Here is a 21,225-nt window from a genome sequence, read left to right on the forward strand (position 1 = left end):
AAGCAATTCCACCTTCTTGATGTGTGTTAAGTACTGCTGAAAGCAGAACTCATTTGCTCAACTGTGGCATGGATATATCAAGAGTAAGCCTGTTGTACTGTGCCTCAAGAATATTGGAAATTGAAACCATGTATTCAGTCTTGTACATAAATGCTCCCTCAAGGAAATGAGATACGAAAAATGAAAGTAAAAGTAGAGAATTGAGGATCTGATTAAAACAGATTATCATTTCTGCTGAAATCTGGACACACAAGACATAACTCAGTGCAGCGCTTTAAAAAATGTCTACCACCAAGCAGTTAAAGCCCACATCTAGTAACTGTACATTTTGTACACCAGTGAATTTATCACAATAAAACATTTAGTCAATGATGGTGGAGAAGTGACATTTGCAGTGATTGTTTTGTAACACAGCCTATGCTTAACAGCTATGAAAGGTGAGATTTCAGACAATCTTAAATTCCTGTTTATAGTGAGTTTTAAATGCTTGAAATTGTAAGCAAGAGGAAATTTTCTACTGTTCATCATTAACAATCAGTGCCAGTTCCAAATATTTAGAAATATTTGAAGTCCCTCTGAGGACTGTTAGATCATTTAAACTATCCCTTTAAAACAGATCATGTTTAAATTGCCACATCAAAGCATGAAACATTGTTTCTTTAAAGGAAGTAATGATGTTAAAACTACACCTTGAAAACACACAGATATTTTGATTACCCATTTAAAACATCCAATACCTGATGTTCCTTCTTACAACACTGTCTAAAGTATCTATTTGAAACATACATTGATACTTAAAATCTTCCAAGACATGTAATAGCTAAAGTGCTCAGTACAGGGACAGAGCCGAGTATATAGACAGAGCTTTGAGGCAGTCCACATAGGACCTGCTATTTACATCCTGTATTCTTTTAGTGAGAAACTTCTGCGTCTGCTCCACTTGTTGCAAATGCCTGGTCAGTTACATGCCAAAAAGTGCACTGTACTCGATTATTGGCCTAATGATGGCGGAGCAAAGGGGGATTATGATCTCCTTATATCTGGTTGCCATGCCCCTACATACAAGTTGCACCACATAGAACGCTTTTTTCACTACTATGGATACATGGTGACCAACGTTCAGGTTACTATCTACCTAAGTTCCCAAGTCTCTTACCATTAGGTACACACTTAGAGGAGTGCTATCAGTGTTGTAATTTGCAGGGATGGTCATCTTCCCAAAGGGTATAGTTATGCATTTTTGCCCTGTGTTTTAGGCCATGGCTCCTGCACCAGTTATTTGTCTGTCATACTTTCCTGGAGGAAATCTACATTTTTGGGGATTCATTGATTGCACCCAGTTTGCAGTCATCAGCAAATTTGGTCAGTCAAAGGCCCTCTACATTTGCTTTGACTTCACAGAAGTATATTTCAAACAGAAGTCCCAGTACCAAGCCCTGTGGGACAGCACTAGTAACAGGCTGCTTGGTGGATGTAGAGGTGGACTCCCCCCAACCTAACTTCATGTGTCCTATCTGTGAGCAATTTGGCAATCCATCCCGTGACATAAGCATTTATGCCTAAATTTGTGAATTTGTCTACAATACTAGAGTGCGATATTGTCTTAAATATCTTTGCCAAGTCAAGGTAGGCAGTATGTACTGTTCTGCTCTCACTCATGGCTCTACTGAGCTTCTCGAAGAAGTCCACGAAGTTTAGAAGGAATGACCTGGCCATGACGAAACCAAATTGGTATGAGGTCCAATGTTTGAAGATTTCCTTCATCTTTGTTTATCAGGTCCACAATAATTCTTTCCATGGCCTTGCAAATAAGACTAGTCAAACTTATGGGTCTGCAGTTCCCTGATCTGTTGATGGTCTGCCTTTGTGTAGAGGGATGGCAGCTGCTGTCCTCCAATCCCCAGGGATGAAGCCTGTCTGGAGGCTGTAGCTGAATAGAGATTCTTGTGGTCCTGGCAGGTCATGTTTCAAGCTATTGAGGAACCATTCTGGGATATTATCAGGATCCATTGATGCAGTGCTTTTAGCTCTGGAGTATGTAGTGAGGACCTATTCTTTAGTGATGGTTGGAAAAAGAGTAGAGGGTATTTCCTGGAAGGAAACTGGGGGTGAAACTGTAGCTAAATTTTATCGGCCAGCAAATTTGCTATATCCCCTGGTTCAGTATAGGACGTTCCATTTACTATTACGAAATGGGGCTGTAGCTACAAGCAGAGGACTTCCTGGAAAGAAATACATACTGCAACTACCAGGCTCAGAATGGGAGGAAAATAATTAGAGAGATAAAAGATGAAATCTCATGAACTTTAAGCCACCAAGCAATGGGCAAGATCCTGGGATATTAGAAATACCTGTAGAAATCTTAAAACTATAGGACAAAGCAGTATTAGATGCTTCTATGTGGCACACCTCATCACTAAGGGCTTTTCATCCAGAAAAAAGGAGGTCATTGTCTCACTGTACTCATCCCTCATTAGACCCATTATAGAGTATAATGCCCAGTTTGGTATGTATCTCACAAGACATCTGCAACAGCTTGAAAGGCCACAGAAATACATCACTAAAAGAATCACAGGCCTAAAGCAGATGCCATATACTTACAGTCTAAAAAAACTCCAGCTATACTCTGTGGCATATCGTCTATTCAGAGGCGATCTCTGCTTAACATACATGGCCATGTCAAACCCTGAGCTGTTGGACATGCTCCACTTAAAGAAATCCCAATCCCTCAGAGCCACACGCTCCAGGGATCTAAACCTTGTCATCACAATGAACAAAACATGCTGGAGGGATAGGTTCCTGACCCAGAGACTCCCCATACTCTGGAATAGACTGCCCATATATATCAGGCAGAGTGCCTCTTTGGCCATCTTCAAAAGGAACCTTGATGATTGGATGGGAGATAGGAAATTCACCCCGGGGATCATGTCAGTCGCCCTGCTAGACAGGAGCCTGGAGAAGTAAATATTGTGGGAAGAAATATCCAGGGAATTGTTATGGCTAGGCTTGCATAGGCCCTAGGGCCGATAGCCTAGTACCAACCTATGAACCTTGGTTAAACATGTTTTAATAAAATAGTGAAGAGAAGAAGGATCCTGAAATCATGACAAATGGTGGTAACAGTTATTAGGACGGAAAGAAAGAAAATATTTTGCAGATCCAGGCTCAGAGAGGTCAGTCTCAGTCTTAAATCATGACTACCCCTAAAAACTGGGAAAGTATACTGAAAAAAATATATATTACTGTTGATGAAACTGGACCCTGGCAATGCGTTCAATAGAGTGAGATGGAAATTTATGAAAACAGTGATGCATAAATTGGAATGCCAAATGATTAGGTGAACTTGGAGATGAAAATATATGAACAAGCAGAAACATGTATCAAAATATTTGGGCATTTATCAGGTAGGAGTGAAGCCACAAGGTGTATGAGGAAAGGCTGCCCACTTTCCCCCACTGTTTGCTCTACACATAGAATATCCTAGATTAAGATATGAGAATTCATCATACATGGATATAGATGGCATGGAGAACAGGAAAAACTGGCTTTGATTGCAAATGACACTTTGTATTTAAACTCAGCACCAAGATGTATATGCCTAACTTATTTGGATTACTGAGAGTATAAAAGCAACAGGATACAAAATAAAGTATATGAGAGTAAAACAAAGGTAGTAATCTTAAATTGTACCTCAAAATTTTGATTGGTGTAATCAGAACCTTTTCTGTGGGGGCATGACAAAATAAAATATTTAGGGATCTGGATAAAGGAGAAGATCCCACAGGCAGCTAAACACAAGTGGATAGACACTGAACAGAAAATAGTATAACAAATTAAGAGGTGGAAATTATGAATATGGATAGGGAAAGCAAGATAAGAGGAATAAAGGTGTTTCTGGTTCCTCTAATTCTATAAATAGGCCAATTCTTTTTGCAAAGCCAGGAGAAGAATGCGGATAAGAACAGAAAGTTCTTTCAGAATAATCAAAACCTATAGTAAACTGGGAAACAACAGTAATGCCAGTTGAACAGGGTGGTCATGGAATGCCAAATTTGAAAGTCTACTACCAAGCAACACAAATAAGGTTAATTTATCTGTTACAAAGTGAGGAATATGCTGCTAAGAGGAAAAATAATAGTAGGGAAACAAAGAAGAGGAAGGGTAGAAGGAAAAAGATTGTGACTTTGAAAGCAGATGGTAGGAAGAGAAGGAGAAAGGTTAGTGGAGAGATACGTAGGACAGGATGGACAGGTTCTGTTGGTTTGGTCAACAGGGACTTTGGAAAACATTTGTTTAATCATCCACATCCCTGGGTACAGGAATATCTCCTTTCCCCAGGGAATGTTTGATCTCAGATTTATTTTACATAATTAGTGGGGGGGGGGGGGTGCATGGGGGGCTTGCCTGAAGCAAAAAAATGTTTTAAACTTGCATGTGCCGAGGTTCTTCCTCAGCATGTGCACTAGGTAGTCAAAGTTTCAGTTTGATGTAGAGTGGTTTATTTTCAGGATGTCAACGTTAATGTTAGTCAATCAACCAAAGGTAAATTGGTGGGAGGGGTATGTTGGGGAATCAGTAAAGGAAATAATCCAGGGTGAAAATAAAACTGGGAGGGAAAATGCAACTGGCTCCAACTGTTATAGATGTAGGAAAGGATAAGACAGGATGATGAAACAGCAGCCATGAAAAGATGGACAATTTATGGGTTGGGAACAAGCGAGGCAAGGATTTGAACTACATTAAAGACAACGATTATCTAATATGGGACTGATAACTGAATTTAAGCATAATTATGGTCGGAAGTTAACATGACAAGAGATCCTTGAATAGGTAAAAATACTGACAGAAGCCAGAACTAGTGCTGACAGAACACAAAACAGGTTGACAGGCAACAATAGAGGAGAGGAGGATAGGCATTGACAAAGATGGAGTACTAAAATAGGGAAGCAAATTATCAGATAGCAATGGAGATAGATCTGTCTAATACTGAGATATGTTACACAATCAAGAAAGTTTAACATTTTTCCATGGAAATGGCTCTACAAATATTTCTACACTCTAAATAGGCTGCAGAAGATTTAGCCACAACTAAATGAGCAGTGTTGAGAGTGTAGGGAAGGGGAGAGAGGATCTGGAGAACATATCTTTTAGGAATGTGATGGGTTACATTCTTAAAAAAAAAAATGACATTCAAGATTTCATGAAAAAAAAAACACTCCTAGAATCAATTTTGCATTTTAAACAAGACCTAATGATGTTAATCTGGGATCCAGAACTGAAAACTCATGGGGGGGGGGGGTATACAGGCCTTAATTACTTTAATAATGCTAGTAGCAGAGAAAGCAATGACACAAATGAAAACAGAGACATGGCCCTGAATGGGAGGAGATCCAGCAAATAATGGAAGAAATTAAAAAAATAGAAGAGCTAGCAAATATTATAGGAAAGGCAGGGAAAAGGATGCAAAATAAATGGCTGATATGGAATTGGGTAAACAACAGTGAGTGGGAAAATTCTAAAAAGACAATATTTATCATAGTTTGCAGTTATACATTTAGTTAAAACAGTTTTTTTAATGCCTAACTACATAAAAACAGAGAAAAGGTGCAGTGCCCAGAAACATATACTGTCTGGGGCAGGGCTGGATTCTAGAAGTTAGTGTACAATTTCAAAAGTCCTGGCTGCACCACTAGTCAAAAACAAATCACATAGCTTGAGAGCATTCAAATTTAACACGTACGAAGAAGATCTTTTGGTGCAGAAGGAACCAATTCAGCCTGTGATACATGGGAGCAAAAACAGTAACTTTTTACCTGTTCTGAATAAACTATTATCAAGATATGAATGGGAGGAAAGATGTGCTGCAATCTTCTTTTTCAGGACTGGGACAATGTATGGATATATGCATCAAATGTTTTAGACCTGGCTTTATTGAGCATAAACAGGAACACTTGACATTTTCAGCAGCGGTGAAAAGGTTCAGAGTTACAGTTCTCAACTTTCAGCACATTTTCTTAATTAGCCCATCTAATACCTTTCATTTGTAGATTTCCAAGTTCTCACCTAGAGAAGGCCTACTTCTTACATTACTTTGTTAGAACATTCCATGGTTATTTATGTACAGTCAACCAGCAGAATGAGGAAACCAAGAACATGTAAGACTTGAAAGGATCCATTTTTATGCAGCACTTAATCCTAGGCCCTCTAAGTACTGCAGTACCATGTGTAGGGGTTGAGTCCATGTCACTAGTTCAAGTAGTAGGCACCAGCCACATTATATAATGTATTATCACTCTCCTCCAGGCAGCCAACTCCTATAGCTTGATGTACATGAGGTTTGTAAAGGCATCAGAGGCTCTTGGTCCAAGATTAGCTCATCATCCATCGATAATGTCAAGCCTCAAAACAAATGCCAACTCAAGAGTGGCTGCAGTGATTGTTCATCAGTTGTGGAGTCTTTTGGCTTTTCCCAGTTAGGGGTCGCCACAGCGGAACTCCGGTCCGCTAATGATTGGCAGTAGATTTTTACGTGCCGAGTTGCCGGCCCTGATGCACAACCTTAAACGAAGGTATGCACATTCACGCATGTCTCTACACAGAAGACACTCTAGCTGAGAATCGAACAGGACAACATCTTACTGTGAGGCGACAATGCTACCGCAGCACCACATTGTTCATCAGTGGCAGTAAAAAAATGGACAAAAGGCAGATTAGCCCAACATGATTATACAGAAAAAAATTAAATGTGAACAAAATTAAATTATAAGAGTCAATTATTTAGATGTTAACATTACTAGGGACGCAAATATGAACACATTCATATCCAAGGTTTACTGTAAATCGACATATTCAAATAGTTTAAGTTACAAAAGCCATCACCCCTTTTACGTCAAGAAGAACCTTGTGAGAGGAAAAATGATTAGGGGGGCCCGAATGTGTTCAACCCTGGATTGTCTGAAGAGAGAATTAGGTCAGTTAATTCAAATGTTTACTGACAGGGGTTACCCAGAGGACTGGGTTTGTGAATTGGATATGGACATTTTGAGTGGGTGGGGTACTAGATACACCCTTTTGCTGGGGGTGCCACAGCCCCGAAAAAAGCAACTCTTCCCAGGGGCTAGTTTCACTCATTCACACTCTATGGTTACATATTATGGCTCCTTCGGTCATAAGATTAAGAGACATTCTCAATAAAAACTGGGTTATTTTGGAGGGTAATGAGAACCTGATCCAGTCCCTTGGTTAAGGACCATTATTTTCAAATAAGTTAGGACACAATATGAAGCATCTCTTGGAACACCCCCTTTTAAATATAAAGGAAAGAAGGGGAACAAAGAAATGTGGTAAATGTAATCAGTGTCCACTTATGTTGGAAAATATGGAGATATTGATAGGGGACCCACTGTAGAGAATTTATTTGGCAGGGGAGAACTGCCAAACCAAGGGCCTGGTTTATGTGAGTGTTTGTCAGGGGTGTAACATGTTTTATGTAGGCAAAATTGAAAGACCCCCTGAGAAAAAGGATTTACAAATACTCATATGCAATGGAAACTCACAACCATAACAATGCTTTGCACAGATATGCACTGAAATGTGACAATTTTACAGGATACAAGTTTGGGATTTTAGAAGTTGTCAGACACAACGAGAGGGGAGGGGATTGGTGTAATGAAATAGCGAGAAGGGAACTGATGTGGCAGTTGTCACTAAATGCCACCCAACCACCAGGTATCAATAACCACTTATCTTTGGTGCCTGTATTGAAGCAAAGGGCACTTAAGTTATAAAGGCATTTTTTGACAAAGTTTTGAGAAATAGTTAATTAATGTAGAAAGGAAAGAATGTACATTTTTTCTATATATTTTTTTTAATTATCACTTGTATTTTTAACCTGCTTCTTTAAAATGTTAATTGACAGATAATGTCAACTATTTAAACCATGATCCAATGCTTTTTTATAGTTCTGAAAAAGTCTGTGATTTGATCAGAGAAAAGTGCTTACCTTATCTACTGCATGGGACATTAAAACAATGGATGGATTTATCTTATTGATTTTATGTACCACTACAACAACTGTTTGGTGGAATTTTAAGATTTTGCTGCACGTCTTTCTATTAAATTGCTGAGTGGAACTTCTGGTCTTGTCAGTGTTCCTGGGTTCTTGAGTCAGTTACAGGAGTGTTTTTGTTTTACTTGTGGACTATACTCTTGCACGCCTCTCTTTTTACTTAGAACATTCCATGGTTATTTATGTACAGTCAACCAGCAGAATGAGGAAATCAAGAACATGTAAGGCTTGAAAGGATCCATTTTTGTGCAGCACTTAATCCTAGGCCATCTAAGTGCTGCAGTACCATGTGTAGGGGTTGAGTCCATGTCACTAGTTCAAGTAGTAGGCACTAGCCACATTATATAATGTATTATCACTCTTCTCCAGGCAGCCAACTCCTATAGCTTGATGTACATGAGGTTCATAAAGGTATCAGAGGCTCTTGGTCCAAGATTAGCTCATCATCCATCGATAATGTCAAGCCTCAAAACAAATGCCAGCTCAAGAGTGGCTGCAGTGATTGTTCATCAGAGGCAGTACAAAATGGACAAAAGGCACATTAGTCCAACAAGATTACACAGAAAAAACTAAATGTGAACAAAATTAAATTATAAGAAACAGCAACAACACAACTGAAGACAGCAGGGGCACACAAATACCAGACACTAAATGCTAGGCATACTGTAATCACAGGTAACTCTACAGCTGGTGACATGAAGACCACCTAGCTAGTATCTCAGAAAAAGCTGCTATGGTGTACTGACACCTGTGATGTGCATTCTAAATATGTCATCAATTTACACAAAAGGCAAATTCACAATAAATTGCAAAAATGCCAAACAGGCACAAGCAATATGCCTGTCAGTGTAAATACGTGGTTATTTGCATTACATAGGAAATTCCTGCTATTCAGTATGTGCTTCCAACTACAGAACATTTATTAATCCTGCAACAAATGTTAGCAATTCATTATTTTCTTGTGGGCACTTCTTCATGGTACTCCTATATATTCCCTTTTGTCAGGGAAGTGTTGCTCTGAATAAGAACAGAGGAAAGTGAAAAAGTATCCTGCCTCTTTTTTTTTGCAGTTCCTTCTTGTAAGAGATACCCAGTGAATGCTGTCTGAAAATGTATAAAACAGTAAGGGAATCCTTGATCTCTGCAAATATACTGCAAACAGTTATGCCTAAATGAGACTGTTGTACTTGAAAATAATTTTAATGCTCTGTACATACCATGACAACAGCAAAAACAATTCCTTACCTACAATGTAACCACCTAGAAGAAAGCCAGCTGACCCAGACAGAACCTGGAAATCCATTCCCTTGGTTTTGTGGATGATCAAACCAATTCGGGTCACCTTTAAAATTTATAATAAAAAAAGTCAATAAAAATCTTACAGCTATAGCACTCCTGTTCTGTTTTGTCAGTAACTCATACTTAAGCATTTTTACAAAAATGTATGTGTATGTGCATTGCCAGTGCTTGCTAAACTAATTATCTGATGGCTTCAGGCCGCTCTAGTGACAAAAGAGATGAGTAAAGGTGAAAAAGTACAGCAATCTCATGTATGGGCTGTTTAAAATCAGGGACATAAATCAAAAAGGAAGGGTCACAATAGCACTGTGTGGTTCGGTTTGGGTGTTACTATGATACAATTCTGACCATTCAGCTGTGAAGATGGTCAGTCATCCGTTTCCTTAATCCCATCAGCTCTACTGAAAAATAACTGTTACTGCATTATATTGCTATTTAATTTTTTCTGAATGCATTTTGGTTAGAATGTTACTTATTTTCTCTGTTAACATTTAACAACTGTAATCACAAGAGAGCCCTTCTAGACAATCTACACTGACACAGACCAAACAGTAATTACATAATACATTACAAATGATTAGGCAATATAAAGTAAACAGTTATATATGAGAATGAATATAACACTAAAAGCATTCAGTATTATATAGCACACAATAAAAATGCGTTCTTATAACGGTCCTTTTATACTTTGTGTAATTAAAGAAAATAGGTAACATTTCCCAAAAGAGCCAAAACACCTTAGACATCACATGAAACATTAATACTAAGCTTGAAATTTAGAGGACGATGGAATAAAATTTAGTATTCCAAGCAAAATCTGAAGTGTTAGGCAGGAAAATCAAATAACCCAAAAAAAGAATTGTTTTTTCTCAGCCTCACATGCACAGCCGGATCATGGTCATAAGTCAATGGGACTAGGTAAAGTTATAGTACAGCGGCACCCCACATCCCATTACTTGCCTCCCCCCCCCAGTTATCATAAAATATTGTTCAAACCTGCCAGTGTGTATACTACTTCCTTACTTTTAACAAAGATAGCATAGATTTGTAATTTAAAACTCTTATTTAAAATTTTACAGCAAAAACACCGACAGCCATTTGCTAAACAAACCACCCTCACATTGAAAACAGACTTAGTATGAGCAAAGTACAGTTGTGTACCTACCATAAATGTAGATGTTCGAATGTATTCACTGTTGCAGTCATTACACTTGGGTTATTCTGCTGGCAGGCTACCTGCAGTCGGCCAGAATTCCAAAGTCTAGGTCCAGCGTCGGTTGCTGTCACCTCTTCCCTGACGTCAGTGCGCCAGGGGTATAAAAGATGCAGCCGACGCCATTTTCTTCAGTTTTTCTTGCCCCAGATGTCAGGTGCCCCCAAACTGGTAGGCTGAAAAAATATGCCAATAAGTATGCATGCACAAAAATAACATTTCCTTCATCTACAAGCAAATACACCAAATAGGTTGTATAGGATAGAGAAATACAGATAAGTCCAAGCAAAGAAAAGGGGGATGGTGGTTGGGTAACCTGGACTGCAACAGTGAATAACTCGAACATCTACATTTATGGTAGGTACACAACTGTACTATGTTCATCGTGTTTCACTGTTGCAGTCATTACTTTTGGGTTGAATCCCAAAGCTGAGGATGGGTGGCTGGGCTAAATAGGATTAGGAGAGGCTATGAGGCCCTGCAGAACTGCAGTGGCAAAGCCTGCTCTGGATTTAGAGTAAAGAGGTAAGTGGTAGTGCTTTGTGAAAGTGTGCACTGAACTCAAGTTACAGCCTCTAAGATATCTTTGGTTGGTACTCCTCTAAGGAAGGCTGCTGAAGTGGCTGCTGCTCTGGTAGAATGAGACCTAATGCCCTTAGGCACTGATTTGCCATGATGAAGATAGCAGAAACGGATGCAATGCCTATCCATTTAGAAATAGTCTGTTTTGAGATAGCCTTTCCTTGTGATCCTGCAGCATAAGACACTAAAAGTTGCTCAGTCTTTCTGAAAGCTTTAGTTTTGTCCAAGTAGAAGCGTAACTGCCTGTGTATGTCCAAAGAATGCAGAATTTTCTCACCCTTGTTCTGTGGGTTTGGATAAAAGGTAGGCAAGTGAATGGTTTGTTTGAGGGCCACACTGGACACCACCTTAGGCATAAATGGTGGGTTTGTCCGTAGAGAAACCCTGTCTGGATGAAAAATGATAAAAGGTTCCACAGCCATGAGTGCATGTAACTCCGAGACCCATATTGCAGAGGTTATTGCTAGGAGCAGAGTTGTTTTCCAGGATAAGAATTTTATATCAGCTGTTGAGGCTGGCTCAAAAGGAGGCAGTGTGAGTTTTTCCAAGGTACTGCCTTATTAAAGGATGAGAAAAAAATAGGTGGTTCCGTATTGTAATGGGCTGAAATGACAGAGGCATGAATCTTAATTGATGAGAAAGAAAGGCCTTTGTTCAGCATCTCAGTTAGGTACTGTAAAATCTGATGGATATTTGGTACACACGTGTCAATGTCTTGTTCCTGGTTCCAAGCACAGAATCTCTTCCATTTTTCTGCATAAGATTTTCTGGTACTGGGCCTTCTGGCCTCCAAGATAACATCCATAACAGCTTTTGAAAGAGGAGTGTTTTGAATGGCTACATTATCCGCCATGCTGCCAGATTTAAGGTCCTGAGTTGGCTGTGCAGGATCTGATTGTTTTGTTGGGACAGCAAGTGAGAAGTTTGAGGCAATATCCATGCTGGACCTTGAGACAAGCTGTTTAGGATTGGGTACCAGTGCTGCCGTGGCCAGTCTGGAGCAATCAGTATCATTTTTGGCTTCTCTTGTCCGACCTTTAGGAGTACCCTGGGAAGGAGAGGCAGTGGAGGAAAGGCATATACTGTTAGATTTTTCCAGCTGAAGGATAGGGCGTCTACTCTCCATGCTTGCTTGTGATAAATCCTTGTGCAAAATCTCTGCAATTGGCAGTTGTGAGGGGAGGCAAAAAGATCTATGTCTGGGCATCCCCATTTCCTTGTTAACATGCTGAAGACTTGTGGATCCAGTTTCCATTCGTGGGGATCCATGAGGTTTCTGCTTGGTTCATCTGCCAGAGTATTTGTTTTTCCTGGCAGGAATTGTGCTTGCAGGTGAACTTGATAAGCCAATGCTGTGTCCCATAAGGTCATTGCTTGTCTGCAGAGGGGGTAGGAATGTGTACCTCCCTGCTTGTTTATGTACCACATGACCGTAGTATTGTCTGTCTTTATCAGTAGCTGTCCTGGTTGAAGTAGATCCTTGAAAGCTGTCAGGGCATTTTGAACAGCTAGCATCTCTTTTTGATTGATGTGAAGATGCATCTGGCTTGCAGGCCATGTGCTCTGAATACATTTTCCTGCCATATGGGCCCCCCAGGCATAATCTGATGCATCCATTGTCAGTGTCTGTCTGGCTGTGGGTAAACTGAATGGCAGACCCTTGTTGTGGTGACAGGCCTCTGCCCACCATCGGAACTCCTGTTGCAGGCAGGGAATGAGTGTAATTATTGTCTCCAGGGTAGCCTCTATCTAAGAGCATATCTGTGAGTTTGTCTATCTCGCTTTCGAATACTACGTCATTACTTATAATCCTGGATTTTTGTAATCGATAGGATCTCAGACAATATGAATAAAGAAGGAGATGTGAATAACTTACTGGAAACAAGGGAATGTTTATGGCAACTCAGACTTAATACGAGCAACACACCTGGCATTAATGAACACATCTCCATTTCTAGTATTTTAAAATACAAATCATATTGTATCTAAACAAGTTTTCAAATTCATTAAGGATGAACTTCATTTTATTAGGTATATTAAACTAAATAAAAGGAGTACACATACAAATCAACACAACAATATACAAAAATTTTATTATCTATTCAAAGATTGCATATTTACAATTCTAACTGAACATATATATATTTTTTAACAATTTTAATTTTAATTTTTAGTATTAGTACTCTTAATTACATATATATATATTTTTATAAAGACATACTTATTAACTATCAACTATTAATCATCAACTATTAACTATTATAAACACACTTTTGTTCAGTTTATTAGTCTTGTATAACAATTGACTAGACACAGGAACGTTGACTGGATTAATTTTAGTACAAGACTGTTTTATTCAATATTTTATTGTATATTAAGGAGGCGTTGTATTGTTTAATTAATTATTTTATTAATTTATTCAATTAATTGTTGGAATTTTAACTTGACTGGAGTGGAAATGCTTTGTAATAAAAGAAAAGGCTTTCATTGTTTTTTTACTCTGATGAAACCCACGGACTGGATGGGTGAAAGCGCTTAGTGTGTTATTATAGAACTTGTAATTAAACGGTGCTACCAGTGTACGGACTACTTTGGCACTTTTTAGATACCATTGTAGTTTCCTCATATGCAGTCTGGCATATGGAATTAGTAGAATGCAAGATGCCATGAAATCCAGGGCCTGCAGGATTTTCCTTGCAGATAAGTGGGTCTTTGTTGCCAATTTTTTTAAGAAAGAAGTCAGTTGTTTTTGTTTGTCTGGCATGAGATAAGCCATCTGGGCAGTTGTATTTAAGCTTGCGTCCAGGAATATTATCTCTTGAGAGGGCACTAGTTTTGAATTATTTTCGTTTACTGTGTACCCTAGGCCAATTAGTAATCTTTTTACAAATGCCAGATGCTTTAGAAGAACGTCTTTGTTCTCTGCTTGAATAAGGCAGTCGTCCAAGTAGGGATATATTTGAATTCCTCTTTGTCTGCAAAATGCAATTACTGGTACCAGGCATTTTGTGAATACCCTGGGCACAGTAGATAAGCCAAACGGCAGTGCAGAGAATTGGCAGTGCATTGAGACAGCTATGAATCTGAGGTATCTTCTGCAAGATTGTCTGATTGGGACATGCAGGTATGCCTCTTTTAGGTCCAAAGTTACGAGCCAAGCCTTCTTGCCCAGCATGGGCTGTAGCTGCTGTAGAGTCAACACCTTGAATTTTGGAACTTCCAGAAACGTATTTAGTATAGACAGGTCCAGTATTGGTCTCCCGGCTTTGTCCTTTCTGGACAGTAAGAAAAGTCCGGAGTAAAATCCTTGCCCCTGCTCTTGTTGTGGTACTTGTTGAATGGCCCTCATGTCCATGAGGGCTGTAATTTGCTTTTGTGCCTCTGCCCATTGATTGTGTGGCAGGTCTGGCATACCTTCTGACCTTGGTAGGGTGTGAAAATGGAACCTGTAGCCTTGGGACACTATGTTCAAGACCCATTTGTCTTGGGTAACCATTTACCAATTTGATGAGAAAAGTGCTAGTTTTCCCCCTAAGGGGGCTGCCAAAAGAAAAGTGCTTGGGTCTGGCAGAGGAATGTCATTGGGACCGTTTCCTGTAAGGTTGTGATTTGTCTTCTCCGCTTTTGGAGGTAGGAGCATCCCATTGTTTAGGCCTGTATGAGCCTTGGGGCTGAGATCTGCCTCTGGGATGCCTGTATCTGCCTCTTTGTGGTCTGTCTGACACTGGAAATGACCAATTTTTAGAAGGCCAGTTCCTGCTAAATCTGGGTGGCTGTACCTGTAACAAATCCTTAACTGTCTGCATGGATTTTGCTTTATCCTCCATTTTTTTCAACACCTCTTTTGCTTTAGTACCAAACAAAGTATCATGCTGTAAAGGAGCATCTAATATTTTTGCTTTAACATGATCAGGCAGATTCTGTTCCTTTAGCCAAGCATGCCTTCTAATAACAGAACCTGTAACAACAGCCCTGCATGAGGCCTCCAGTGAATCATAACCACATTGCAAAGTATGCTTTCCCATTTGTTCAGCTGCATGCAATAAATCCTGCATTTCCTTGTTCTCTGAACATTCAGTATCTGTCAACAATTTCTGTTTAAGCAATGACATTAAATATTGCTGATATTTAAGCATATGAAACTAACAATTTAAAGCCCTTACAGCCAAAGTAGCAGAAGTGTAAACTTTTTTCCACCATCTGTCCAGAGCCCTAGAATCCCTATCAGAGGGGACAGGGTTTTTTGCAGTGGAAGCTTCGACCCCTTTGGGACCCTGAGATATAGTTTCTGGGTCAGCAGCGGGGTTTTTATATAGGAATTTATGAGAATCTGGGACCCTGTAGTATCTGTCTGGCTTAGCAGGTGCAGGGGGTAAAGAGTCAGGGGACAGGCCGGACTCTGAAAATACATCATCCACAATGTCTAGAACAGGTGGAATAGCAAGGGGTCTGTGCTGAGGAAGTAGCAGAAAGTCTCTGAGCCTTTTCTTAGATTCAGAATAATCTTGGCTCTCCCAGTGGAAATGCTCCCTCATGGTATGCAGGGTTTCCCCAAAAGAATAATCCTCAGGAGGAGAGGCTGAAGGAATGGATTCTTCAGCATCAGAATCCTCATAGGGAAGCATGGAATAATCCTGTTCAGAAGAGGAATCAGAGGAAATAGAAATCTGATCAGAAGAATCATATTCTGTCTCTTGCCTAGGCCTCTTTTCAGGAGGGGGATGGGAACCCCTGATCAAGGTCTTCGGCCATTTTAAACATCTGTTTTTTAGGCATGAAAGTCTGAATAGGAGAATGCTGTACTTGTTTATTTGTCTTTAGAGCTGCTTTGGTCTTTGTCTTTGAAGCGGAAGATGGCTTAACATATAGCTGTGTAGGTCTGAAGACACCCTCAGAAGCCGATGCCTGCTCAGCGGCTCCGGACCCATCTGAGGGAATGATTTCTGTGTGTCCAATACCTTGAGCATCTAGAGGTCCAGTCGGCTCCACGTGGGAGTCGGAAGTGGCCTGTGGCTCTGAGGTAGCAGGAGCCAGGGGCTGCGAAAGCTCCCGAGAACCAGCGAACCGGCCTAACGGAGGCCTCATCGTCGGTTTTGGACCCTGGATGCCTATCATTTTCCTTGTCCTTGCATTTTTTGTAAACTCCGGTTGTCGGTTGTTCTGTTGGCATTATATAATTAAATCTTCGGCCAAAGTAACGAAAAGCAAAATTGAACCGATGCTTAATAGTGCATTGGTTAAATCTAGCACAAAACCGACAAGCTAGCAACGTTGTGATCAGGGCCTAGGCAAGGAATACAGTAAGAGTGAAAATCCTTAAGAGGTATTTGCTTCCCACAAGAAATACAATTGTTAACTTTTTCTGACATCGGTCTGGAGCAAGAAAAAAGTTTCCCCAATGGGGTTCTTAGCTTTAATGAAGACTTCTGTTCTGAAATTTGGATTTGAAAATCTCAGGAGTCAGCCAACCGGCACTTGCGAACTGCTTTTGCTTCGGGCATCGCGCAGCAAGAAAGACTGAAGAAAATGGCATCGGCTGCATCTTTTATACCCCTGGCATACTGACGTCAGGGAAGAGGCGACAGCAACCGACGCCGGACCTAGACTTTGGAATTCTGGCCGACTGCGGGTAGCCTGCCAGCAGAATAACCCAAGAGTAATGACTGCAACAGTGAAACATGATGAACATCTGTAAACTTCTCCTCCCTTAAAACTTGCATTTACTGAAAATACATCTGGCAACCCATTAAACTACAAAGATATTCTGGGATTTACAGTCAAACACCATATAGTGGAGCACTAATTAGAAGCTATGTGCAGAGTGCAGGCATTCAACGGACAAATTTGTAATGTAATTGCCAACAACCTGAGACAACCCACTGGATGTATGTCTCTTTTCAGGAGCTGCTCATGAGCACTGTCTTGTGAAATGAGTCACAAAGACAACAAACGAAGGTTGAGAGACTCAAACCCTGCACTGCAATAAGGTGCTTGTTAACTGCTCATAGCCTTACTTATCTGCACTGAGTGCCAGACAAACTCTTACAGCCTAAACAGGTACTTTTTGCACTCACGTGCCTGCAAAAAACAAAGTAAATTAAAGCTATATGCATAGTTAAAATATTTTGGGTTTAGATATTGTTGAGAATAGTTATGCTGTCAGTATTATGGTGTTTATTTTTTGTGCACTTTATATACATATGTATATATATATATATATATATATATATATATATATATATATATATATATATATATATATATATATATATATATATATGCATACAGACAGAGAGAAATAGAAAGGCAGAGTAAATTATCTAAGAAATAAGCAAATGTTCAAAAGAACGTAAAAAAATAAAATGATCTTTAGATTGATTGCACAAAAAAAAAAAAAATCACATTATTTTACAGGCACCCAACATACTCCCTGCTCATTAATCATATCAACTCTAAGACAGCACTACAGTAGGGAGAAAGCAAATTCCCAGACCCCATTGTACTGTGACCTTACATGCAGAACTGCCGTCAGGCAAACAACAGAAGAAAAAAAAAAGAGGAGTGCTCATTCTTCTGAGCATTTGCTCTTAGCTATTACACCTACATACACATATATACACACAAGCACATATTTTATATGCACACACACACATACACACATATACACACATTATATTATATATCTACATATCTCTATAATATACATACCTATAAACACACACACACATATGGATTCAGTATGTTTGTTCATATATTTGTTATAGTGAGTGTTTAATTACTAAGACTGTTTTGTCATCCTGCCAGTTCATCACAGGATGCTGACTTATTACTACACAGTGAGGATTGAGATTCTGCCCTTTATCCACTGTTTTGTGATGCTGCACTTGGTATGTATAGTTATGTTTCTTTTTGGGGTGGGGATTGAGTTTATACCATTTATGGTCAATGCACCATATGTCAATTTAGTGAATCGGTGATGTACTGAAATATAAATACACAACACACACATATGTATGACGTGATGATATGAGGTAGTGCCATCTGTGTCAAGGAGAGCAGTGCATGTGTAACATATGTCAGCATAGCTAACTGGAGGTTTGTAAAGAATTTAATGTAATTTGTCTATCACACTGATTTGTACAGATGCTTGTGTTAGAAATGCATCAACAGTGGGTCCTGCTGGACAGAAAAGAGATACACATGTATGTCAGACAGTATTATTATAACTAATTAAATGTATATGTTTTAACAAAGAATTCTGGAAGGGAAGAGGTTAATCTCAGTCCAGCTAATTTTGAAAAATGGGTTGAAAATTAAATGGGTTGGTTTAAGCCATAAAGATTTTATCTTACAGGTGTGATTGCAGCCAGAGACAAAACTGTCTGGGAAAACTATGACTAGTAATCTTACAGTATTGTACTTAGCGGTAAACTACCTGCTACCCTAGAAGGGTGGAAGTTTTTGAAATTGTTTTATAGTTTTCAGATACTGCTACAGATCTTAGCAAAGCCCTGGGTCTATAATGCACCAGAGTCAGGTGATCAGATGTGGTATTCTATGACCAGCACAGAAATGATTTTTTAGATATTAGTGAGAGACATGACTGAACTCTTGCAGCAGCACTGTTTTTTGGAACCTGGAAAGATCTCTCACAGATATCTCACACCTCGTCTTTCCTTGCTGTAGTAATCAATTCAAGACTCATCATCTTGTCTTGTTGTGGTAAGTACCTTTACTAGGGAACAGTAATTCCTTAGTCAGGTTAGGAAAACATAGTGAGATTATTTTTTCTGCATCTATGTGTGAATCTATCCAACTGTGTTATTTTTTTATATCTCCCATGATTGAAACTCTGGTGTTTATTGTAACTAGATATTCAGCATTCTCACGTTTTCTACTTTATTATTTATTATTAAATATTTGTATATCTTTCATTGTGGCTGGTCTTTTAGAGAATACTTTTAACATCTTATCAGTACTTATGCTTATTTTAGTGACACTATGGCAGCTCCTGAAAGTCTTGCTGCATTGGTCAAACTCTACCATTTGTATTAGCATTAATTTTACTCATTATAATTGGGTACCCTTGTAACAGCCTTAGAGTAGCTGACTGGTGACAGCGTAATTACCTTATAATCTGAGCAGAGAGGGCACAGCTGGAAAATCTGAGCCAGCCTTTCCGAGGTGTGCGTGTGAAAATCAGATATCCAAGTGTGTGTGCGTCAGCTACTTGGAACAAGAACACAGAGCACCAAAGTGGTCAGTGTGGAGTTCTGTTTGGGGCCTAAAGAGAACGAGAGAGAGAGAGTCCTTCCCCAGTTCTGGAGAGTGCTCCCTGTGTGCTCTTAAAGGAAATTCTTCTTGGTGCAAAGAGCTGCATCTGAAAATACTGTGTGTATCCATATTTGTTCCTAGTGGCCATCCGTCACCAGTATCAGTGGTAAGGACTGAGGATCCTTGATTACTGCCCAGAAGTAGGGACCGTCACACACACACACACATATATATATATATATATATATATATATATATATATATGTGTGTGTGTGTGTGTATTTATTATATACCCATCAACACATGTCCATGTGTGTATTTATTATATACCTACCCACATATGTCCAATTACAGGCCCTTGTTTAACTACACACAAATCAAATGCATTCTTGCAATCAGGTGAATGAACAAAGTAATGTATTCCAGTTTGCTGCTGTGAGAACCATATCATCCATTGCACTTCCCAACCACTTAGCTCAAGAATCACAAATAATCAAAAATCAGGAAATGATTTTAAATACTGGTCTTACAAACTGGCACTATTGCAGGTTTTGAATAAGCAAGCATTTTATGAAAATCACATGTAGTCATTATTTAGTGGGTGTAGTCCACAACACTTTACCAGTAAGCCACAGAGTTTACAAGGAACAGACCACAAATATGAAGGGGAAAATCAGGGACAGTTGAGTTTTATACTCGCTGCACACACAATCACATAACGATTACAGCTATCTGTAGGACTGTGCCCATCAGGTATCTACAAAGTAAACACCACGGTGTGTCCTTGCCAATGAACTTGCTTTAGTGGAACTTTCACTTTCATCTTAAAAACAAGACTTTTTCAGTAATAAAGCTGTAAGAGATGTACCATTTTATATATGCAGTAATCATGTTATGAAAGTTATGTAATAAAAGCAGTCATATGACATCTATAACATAGAATTATAGATAATGACAGATTTTTTGTAAGATTAAAAAAAAAACAGAAATAAATATTGCAATATCAACCTATCATTTATTATTATGCTGGCAGGGTTGATAGATTCCTTCAGACCTGAGAAAGGGTGGGGGGTGGTAGGCATTATGTCTGCACAGTCAATAAAATTCACAATATTCCAAAACTTTCTCCCAACTCCCCCTACCCTGTCTAGACACACTGAGCTGAGTGGAGGAGTGACATTGACTACAACTCTGATCTGAGACACATAACAATAAGTATCCTGTTTTTTTGGCTTATTTATACTGGTTATTGCTTCTAACAATTTATATATATAGCAATTTTTACTGCCTGCTGCATACTTTTTACTGTATTTTATTGCTAGTTTCTGTACTTGTTAAGCACCTATTTGTTTGTTCTGATTTCCTGCCAAGGAGTGTATCATATAACTGACTTGTTTGCAGTTAAAAGCATTCTGTAGAGTCTCCTTGCTCCTTTATCTATTTAAAAACTTTCATTGTTGTGGCTCACTGCTGTGATAAACATTTCTGTAGTGTTTACTGTCTAAAAGAGTGTAGGCTACTAGCTTTGGTACTGGTGTCTTGCTGTTATACTTGGTGGATTTGCAGTTGCCCGCCCCTACTGTAAATTTGATCTGGTACACTCCTCCCAGTCTAGTGTCATTAGCTAATACCTAATACAGAGAAAACATCTGAGAAGGCCAACCCACTTAGATTCTTTCCTTCTGTTCCTTTCTCCCTTTCTTACAAAAAAAAGAAAAAAGAATTTCCCTGAATCTCCTTGTGTTCTGACTGTGCTTCTCAAACATTTTGGAAATATAGAGTATATTTT

At 39.2% G+C, this 21,225-nt stretch overlaps 1 protein-coding gene across 1 annotated transcript in view; it reads right to left on the reverse strand.

Moving 5' to 3' along the window:
* Positions 1-21,225, reverse strand: part of HOGA1 (4-hydroxy-2-oxoglutarate aldolase 1) — a 531,655-nt gene that overhangs the window by 182,583 nt on the left and 327,847 nt on the right. The window contains exon 5 of the mRNA XM_044056230.1: positions 9,314-9,410. Coding sequence (XP_043912165.1) covers positions 9,314-9,410 — 97 coding nt within the window. The remainder of the gene's footprint in view (positions 1-9,313; positions 9,411-21,225) is intronic.

The sequence above is a fragment of the Protopterus annectens genome, chromosome 14.part0, assembly GCF_019279795.1.
Source record: "Protopterus annectens isolate FY-2018-M chromosome 14.part0, PAN1.0, whole genome shotgun sequence".
Taxonomy (NCBI): Eukaryota; Metazoa; Chordata; order Ceratodontiformes; family Protopteridae; genus Protopterus; species Protopterus annectens.